The sequence below is a fragment of the Malaya genurostris genome, chromosome 3 (assembly GCF_030247185.1).
Source record: "Malaya genurostris strain Urasoe2022 chromosome 3, Malgen_1.1, whole genome shotgun sequence".
Lineage (NCBI taxonomy): Eukaryota > Metazoa > Arthropoda > Insecta > Diptera > Culicidae > Malaya > Malaya genurostris.
Window position 1 is genome coordinate 205603795 of NC_080572.1, and position 8472 is coordinate 205612266.

General features: G+C 37.9%; 1 protein-coding gene across 2 annotated transcripts; it reads left to right on the top strand.

The window, feature by feature from the left end:
* Window positions 1–3217: 3217 nt before the first annotated feature.
* On the top strand, window positions 3218–7788 carry LOC131435997 (cleavage and polyadenylation specificity factor subunit 6). Of its 2 annotated transcripts, none has more exons than XM_058604353.1 (6): window positions 3218–3521; window positions 3583–4311; window positions 4367–4555; window positions 4658–5100; window positions 5155–5469; window positions 5537–7788. In XM_058604353.1, exons 1-6 carry the CDS (start codon window positions 3456–3458, stop codon window positions 5700–5702), a joined length of 1908 nt encoding a protein of 635 aa, XP_058460336.1. In that variant the 5' UTR covers window positions 3218–3455; the 3' UTR covers window positions 5703–7788. The 2 variants fall into 2 exon arrangements, with proteins under 2 accessions (XP_058460336.1, XP_058460337.1); XM_058604354.1 differs by having other exon boundaries at window positions 4367–4507.
* The last annotated feature ends 684 nt before the right edge of the window (window positions 7789–8472 follow it).

Here is an 8472-nt window from a genome sequence, read left to right on the forward strand (position 1 = left end):
GAATCAGTGTAAGAATGTATTAGTAATGGTTTTAATGTTTTCTGTGTTATTCTTGTATCGAATTTTTAACTAATATAACTTTTGAGCATTATCGCATGTTTGAAATGTCAAAAATACCATGGCACTAGTTAAAACAATAGGTACAATGTAAAAATAAGATGCTATCATGGTTATGCTAAACATCCCAAGTAACAATTTTTGTTACGCTAGCGTGTTTGTGACTAGTTTGCAACCAGATATTTGAGTGATTGTTACTAACATCTAACCACTTGCATGACTCAAAAAGCGCAGTTTCTACTAGTTATTAAGTCGGCTAAAAATAAGTTGTCGTTACGTTGTAATGCCATACTGAAATAACTTATCATTTCATAATTTGAAAATAACTTGTTCTCAAGTAAACTAGTTGAAACTTAGTCACCATCGACATTATAAACATTGAATAAATCCAGAATACTTTTCTATCATCAATAAAAAAGCAGAAGAGTACTTTAAATCACAAACTTGATACAAGGTACAAATTTCACAACGATCCAAAAACTGTCGAGCGGAATTCAATTTTACTTAACTGTTTTTTATGCGCCTTCAATCAAAATCTGTTTATAAAGATATAAAAAATAAACAACAAAATAACCCTATGGTCAGAATGCTCAAAATTATTCCAAGTAAATGATTTCTCATCATTTTAAATTCATATATCATGAGAATTATAATATTATCACAATCGATGTTCAATCCCTATATTATTTTTTCGTGTTTATGACAGTGCATAGAACAAAAATGACTATTCTGCCTTTCACTATTTTCGGCAAAAAGTAGTTTTGAAACAAGTAATATCCTGGTTTTATTTATGTTTCATACACTTCTTGAGACTCCATGTTGTGTTCGCCATATTCAAGCCAACAAAGGTTGTTTTGTTTGCATTTTCGTTATCATAACGTTGGGAAAACCTACCGATAACTATCTGAATCAATGAAGAAATTATATGTTATAATCTTATAATATCTAAGTTATTACTACATCAATTCACAGTAAATATTTACATATACGCTTACGTATTTATAATGGTTTCGCAACGGAAAATAAACCTTTTTTCAACTAGTAGCTAAAAGCATAGCTGTGATTAAAGATATGTTAGAATCAAGTAACGATAACTTACAAACGATAGTTAGTTCAATGTTTACGTTATAAAGAAACACTGCTGTCACCTTGTTTTAACCAGTATAACATAAAAACATGTTCGTGCTCTTGTTGCAACACAGTTGGGTTAAGTGGTATCAAAACTAGTTACGGGTTGCTACTATTGAAGTCAAATAAACTTATTTTCAACTAGTAGCTAGAAGCATAGTTGTGATTAAAGATATGTTTGGATTAAGTAACGATAGCTTATAAATTATATTTAATTCAATATGACACGAAGATGTTATGATTGGAAACCTAAATAACTATTTCGTAACTAGTTATGTTATGATGAAACATTGCTGTCACCATGTTTTAACCAGTTTAACATAAAAAACATATTCGTGCTCTTGTTTCAACATAGTTTGGACTTTGTCGTATCAGAACTAGTTGCGAATTGCTACTTGGGATTCCAACTGTAGTAGTTTTTCATACAATATACAGTTCAATATTACTATTCTAGAGCCAAAACCATTCATAGTAAAAGTGAGCTTGCGTATTGTTAACATCATCTGATTTTATTGTGTGCTGAAAACCACTATACTCGTATGGTTATACTTAGAGTGCCTATAACCAGAGTGACGACATCTCATCCGTAATGCTGGCAACAATTAAAATATTCCATTAGCTTTACATTGATTTGACAGGTCGTTTGCTCGTTTGGAACTGGTAGCTGTCATTCCAAACGAACAGCTGTCGCCACTCTGATTATAGTCACTCTAGTTATACTAACCTTCCATATGGTAACTGTTACCATCATATTTTTCTGAGTGTGGACAGTGTAGCACGCCACGAAAACGCCATTAATTTCGAGTATGAGATACGTAGAGTGCCTATAACCAAAGACATCATATTAACAAGATATCCAGCTCTCACATTTTCCGAACAAATCATTGGCAACATTCTTTTTTGCGAGCATGTCGCCACCAGGCGAGTCCGCATCGAATCTCATACATAGAAGCAGGGGAGAGAAATGTCAAATTCGTGCACGCCAAAATAGCAGGGCTGCGCACTCATACAATTGACATGATATGTTGAATGTGATGCCGTGCGATGGCGCTGCTGAACTGAAGATTGATTTCGCTCCAAGCTGACAGGGTCTGCTATAACTCTATAACTCTAGAGATACGAACTTACATTTTTTATTGGGATCGTGTTCTTTGATTACTGACATTACATCGTTCCTAAGACAAGACCTGACAACTGGCTTCTTATTCTTCCTTCCGAATCATCCTTCTCGTCGTTTTCGCCCTGTGGAATAAATACCAACGTATCGGCTACAGTGTAGCCATATTTACAGATTTTTTTTAATAACTATGCTAGGAAAAAATTACATTTAAATTTTTAGACTTTAGGTTTTTGATTTGAAATAAACATAAAACATGTTTTGGTGAATGCATTTCTTTATTATATATTAATGCTTAAAAACAATTAATTGAGCTTTGATGACAAAACACGAAATATCTCATGTTGAACGAAAAATCGAATCCATTGTTGACGTATTACCGGATCTTTTGGAAACCGGAAAAAGTCAGGTTTGGATAGCAATGCTTAATGCGACCACATTGTGGAACACAACAGTTCATTCTTCTCGTAAAACTAAACACACTTACACTTTAACTCACTAAAAAGAAAAACGGCTTGATGCCTATTTTAATTACACAGTCCTGCCACTATAAACATTTATGACCAATGATATTGAAAAACAGTGAAACATTCTCCGAAAATTTTCATTTTCATTGGCGAGCTAAAATTATACATTTTAATAAATTTGTTTTCTGTTTTTTTTATACTTGGCATCATTGCTCGCGTACCCTGCAAAAGTTTTTTCTTTTCACATTGTGCAGGTGGCAACATCAAAATCAGCCAATCAGAAACTGGTCCATTTTGGAACAAAAGCAGCCCCCCCAGATGTCAGGTCTTGTCTTAGCATCGTACTAGTAGTAAAGACACCCCTGGTGTTGCTTTTACCTCGAGAAATCTAGTACTGCAATTCATTTTTGACAACACTCTACCGATTTTCTTTCTAGCATTATTCTTTTTATACCCGTTAGCTTGCGGCATTTTGGTTAAAAAGTTTGTGAAGTGAAAAAATCTAATGAAACTGAATACGAGGTTCACTTGAATTAACAAGTCAGCTTGTTCAAAATATTGAAATCTAAAGTCGTGAAACTTGTCCTAACCGTTTTACTAATAATTTGTAAGAATTAGAAAGTGTTTTGAAGGAAAAAAGTTCACAGAGTTCTACGCTGTAGTTTGTTGGCGAATGAGGAGCAAAAATGGCCGATGGCGTGGATATTGATTTATATGCCGATGATCTCGAGCAGGATTTTAATCAAAATAATGTTGGTTCAGATTATAAAGACAGGGTATTGAATCGATTTGTAACTAAAATTCACTCTTCAGGACGAATTTGGTGGCGACGGGAACGATTTGTATGACGATGTTATTACACCTTCCGGAGATCATAATAGGAACAATTCCAGTACTGGTGCCTCGTTGGACAGGATGGATGGAATGGACACGAATGGTGGCTACCATCACCATGGGTCAGGATCCATGAACCATATTGCCCGTAGACATCAGTTGTATGTAGGAAATTTGTCATGGTGGACAACGGATCAAGATATTGCGGATGCAATTACTGATGTGGGAGTGAATGATTTCCAGGAAGTGAAATTTTTCGAAAATCGAGCTAATGGTCAATCTAAAGGATTCTGTGTGGTTTCATTGGGTTCGGAAAACAGCATGCGTTACGTGATGGAGCGTTTACCGAAGAAAGAATTGTATGGACAAAATCCAGTTGTAACTCTTCCAACGAAGCAAGCATTGAATCAATTTGAAAGTCAACAGAAAACAAGACCCACTCCACCGGCGCAAGGGCAAACTAATGGTCCAAGACCTCCTGGTCCCAATATGGGTATGGGGATGGGGATGGGTGGTCCCGGTGGTTCTCACGGGGGCCCGGGTGGTCCCGGAGGACCAGGAGGCCCTGGTATTGGAGGTCCACCGCGTATGAGTATGGGAATGGGACCCAATATGCCACCTGGTATGAGACCGCCTCATAATCATCCAATGCAAGGACCAATGCACATGCAAGGTCCACCAGGGCCCGGAGGTCCTCCTAGACCGCAGGTTCGTATTATTTGGAAAGAATTCTGGTTCACAGTGTAATGATGTTAATGTTCAGGGACCACCGATGCACCAAGGAAACGGACCGCCCCAGCAAGGACACCCGCGATTCCAAAATCAAGGTCAATGGAATGGACCTCCACGAATGAATGGTCCAAGGCCGGGTGGACCTGGTCCAATGCAGCATAGACCGCAAATGGTAAATAAACCGCATTACCAATCACAGAGATCACAGAGATTCATGGATGTAAATATGTCTTGCACATTTCTTCTAATCCAGCTATTATCCATAATAGCTTTCATACAATTTTGCACGGTGTATTTTCAATAATGGTAACAATCTTTTCAGTATGCTGGACCGCCGTCTCGTGGACCCCGGCCAGATTGGAATGGTCCACCGATGCACGGAGGACCCGGGTTTCCGCCAGGGCCACCTGGTCCTAGACAAGGTCCACCACATATGCAAGGACCGGGACGTGGTCCTCCGATGGGTGGTGGTCCACACGGTCCAGCACCACATGTAAATCCAGCATTTTTCAACCAAGGAGGCGGTCCTCCGTCTCATCCCAACGGAGGACCAGTTCCCCATGGTCCTCCTGCTGGGCAAGGTCCTCCACAACAATTCAATCCACAGGGTGGAGCCGCACCTCGTGGACCGTGGCCTCCAGGTCCTAGCGGTAAGCCACCAGGAGGTCAGTTCCCTGAGCATGGGGTGACGCCACAATTGAGTGAGGCAGAGTTTGAAGAGATTATGACACGGAATCGTACTGTTAGCAGCTCAGCTATTGCTAGGTATTGCAGTGTAAGGTTTAAAAAATTCTATATCCCAAATTTCTTAATTTTCAGAGCCGTATCGGATGCCGCAGCTGGAGAATATTCGAGTGCGATCGAAACGCTGGCCACGGCTATATCCCTTATCAAACAATCTAAGGTAGCTCACGATGAACGTTGTAAGATTTTGATCAGTTCCTTGCAAGATACGTTGCACGGTATCGAAACGAAGAGCTACAGCAGACGGGAACGGTCCCGGTCTAGAGATCGTTCTTCACATCCTCGCTCTAGGTCACGTCGAGAAAGGTCTAGTTCGCGTGGCTATCGTGAACGTTCTAGAGAAAGAGACCGTAGCGAACGAGACCGCGATAGAGATCGCGAGAGGGATGGGTAAGTGTTTTGCTATGCTTTTCACCTCCAATGAACGGGTTATCTGAAAACGGTATGTAATTTACAGCTCAAGGCGTTCTCGTCCACGCAACAAGACACCGGAGACAACTACTGACAATTCAACTGACAACACTAAGCGCTACTACAATGACGACCGCTATAGGTCATCGGATCGTGACCGTGAGCGAGATCGAGATCGCGAACGTAGGGAGGAACACCGATCACGTCATTAAAGTTCAATTTTTGCATCATACGTACATTAACATACAAAAACCACGTCCCATGTTGGATCCCACTTCTCATGTTGCGAAGGTGAATGCAACAAACAACAAAATCCGTGCCCATTCTATACAACTAATGTGGAGGAATTTTTCCGAATGATTGAACTCTCATTACTACTGCAGTTCTTTATGAGAAGTGTTTTAAAATTCTACCAAATGTATCCTTACCCTTCGGTCACCCTCTCAAACATTTTAGAGCATAGGAATAATGTTGAAATAACTGTCACCATACGCGAAGGGCTAACATTCATTGATCATAATTTTGTGGAACTTTTTCTGTACCCATTTGCTGGGTATCGAGCACCACAATGAAGTAGCATAATAAGTGTGGATTTAATCTATCCATATCTAGTAGATGAAGTTACGAAAAATTACTCCATAATAGAGCATAACGAATCCTTAACACTGGATGAAGTTCTCTGCATCGAATGTCACTTCCATCCGTTTCTTTATCCGCAATTACCAACCAGCTGAAACAAGGATTCGCATGCATACGGCTTGTAACAGTTAATAGTCGATCAACGTCCGCAGTATTCCGTATTCGTCAGCCCGAAACAAAGTAGCGGAGCGATATGGCAGCCTGTCACCACGTTATCGGATCGGAGTTTTGCTGAAGGAAGAATTAGAAGATTGTATTGAATAATTGATTGATTAAACTAATAACAATGATATTCCAAAAAGAACAAAAAACATTTATTGTGTATTTCTATTGTACATTAAGAAACAAATTATAATATTTTAGGATAGCTATGTTTTCGTTTATTTTGATTTTTTTTTAAATATTTTTGTTTTAATTTAAATCTGTTTTGGATTATTTTTATTTCGTTCTATTTATTTTATACATACTCTCGAAATTGTTACTCCTGAACTTGCATTTCTAATATGTATTACAAGCAAGGTACTGTAAATAGTAACGAAAAGACTGACTGCATTGTATGACCTATAATTATATGATTCGTATACTGTCCATATACGCATTTTTGTCTCCACAGCCTGTAAGAAGGTAGATGACTATAATTTTGAATCCGCACCGTGCAGAAATATTTTATAAACTCAAATATCTCCAGACTCCAAAACAAATAGATTAAGCCAAAACAAACGTATGTATGTAGCAAGAAGTTTTGTAATTCTCATTAAGTGCTCCAGAACATAGTCGAAGTTTAACTATGTTACATTACTTTCGTATATGGGCGGTATTCGGTTATTAAGAAACATTGATACCTGTATAAAATTCTGTGATAATGTTTCCATTGTTTCACGATTACAGCAATACTAAATGCTAAATTTATCCGAATACGAAATGTGATCACTGAGTCGTGCGATTAGAAAACTTCACTAGATGCAATCCTCACAACTCAATTCAAATTGCACTTTTGATTGCACTGTAGCTTACGGACTCGTACGACACAGTCGTGCCAGATTGTTTTTAACAATTTAAAAAAATAAACTGTCCAAGCTTCCATGTGAGATAGAGAAGTAACACTACAAACTGTGAACATTCAGTTTTTGTTCTGAAAAATATTGCTTAATAATTGTGCAAACTTTCCGAATGTAGAAACCCCAAGCCATGTCCGTCCGCTTGTTATTGCGATCAAAATTAGCAGAATATAGTTATTTTAATCATTTTATCGCCATTTTGTAACCATAACGAGTAAATTTGAAAACAGCACGTATCACAACTGTAAGACATCACTGGGAAAATCACTGAGCACAACCATATAACTTGTGTTAAATAGAACATTTATATTCACTAACCTATTGGTTTTCTTAAAGAACAGCTTACATAATTTTTCCGTAACCTAATATATGGCCCATAAACCTTTATTTGATTTTTATACAATCATCGAACCTAGTTTTAAAACCGATTATAAAACGATTCACTTAGCTAAACTCAGATCCACAAGGCATTGCTAAAGACAGGTTAGTAGCAACAAAACTTTTTCTGAATGTATTATCTACTTTTTTGTAAGTGAATCTGGAATTAATAACTATGCCAAGCCAATAAAAAACATAAATGTTATTCAAACAATATAATAAATAGTTACCGGGTTTTTTTCAACTAACACATGCTAAAGTAAGTATATTAAAAAAATCTCCACTAGCTTTACTTCGGATATGGAGCCTGAAACCCCACATTCCAGCACAATTACTAAAAATGCTTGCTCGACCTCCGGGACTAGCTAGTACCGAAAATTGTTGTGTTGATTGTATAAATAGTACTTCAAAGTACAACTTCTGCTAACCTCAAAGTAGCAGAACCTAGAACATCTGAATAAAAGAATGAGATGTCAAGTGCGGTGAACGACCCAAACGTGGTTAAAGCCGCTAATAAACGACAACAACAACAACAATGAGATGTCAATTCAACATATGTTACTGGATGTCGCGTACATCAGAAAGTAGATAGAATTAATGGAAGCTCTGACTTTTGATTATATACTATTCGATTCAGCTCGACGGAATCAGAAAATGTCAGTGTGTATGTATGTGTATGCGCATTTCAAATATTTCTCGCTGTTCCATTTCTCGAATGACTGAACCGATTTCAATAATCTTTGGTTTGTTTCAAAGCCACTGTTGGATAATTGATTCATAGATCACACGTCTTACACTTCCGATTCCAGAGATGTAGTGGTGACGTGTGACGTAACCGATACACCGTACTTTTATTCTATCCGCTCAAATTTCTCCAAGATGGCTAAACCGATTTCAGCTACTCATT

What these genes read in the sequence shown, in the direction of transcription:
- LOC131435997 (XM_058604353.1), top strand. Translation starts at nt 3,456, where the DNA reads ATGGCCGATGGCGTGGATATTGATTTATATGCCGATGATCTCGAGCAG. An exon ending in GATCACAGAGATTCATGGAT is followed by an intron (nt 4,556 to 4,657) that starts GTAAATATGTCT and finishes CAATCTTTTCAG; the next exon opens with TATGCTGGACCGCCGTCTCG. An exon ending in AGAGATCGCGAGAGGGATGG is followed by an intron (nt 5,470 to 5,536) that starts GTAAGTGTTTTG and finishes TGTAATTTACAG; the next exon opens with CTCAAGGCGTTCTCGTCCAC.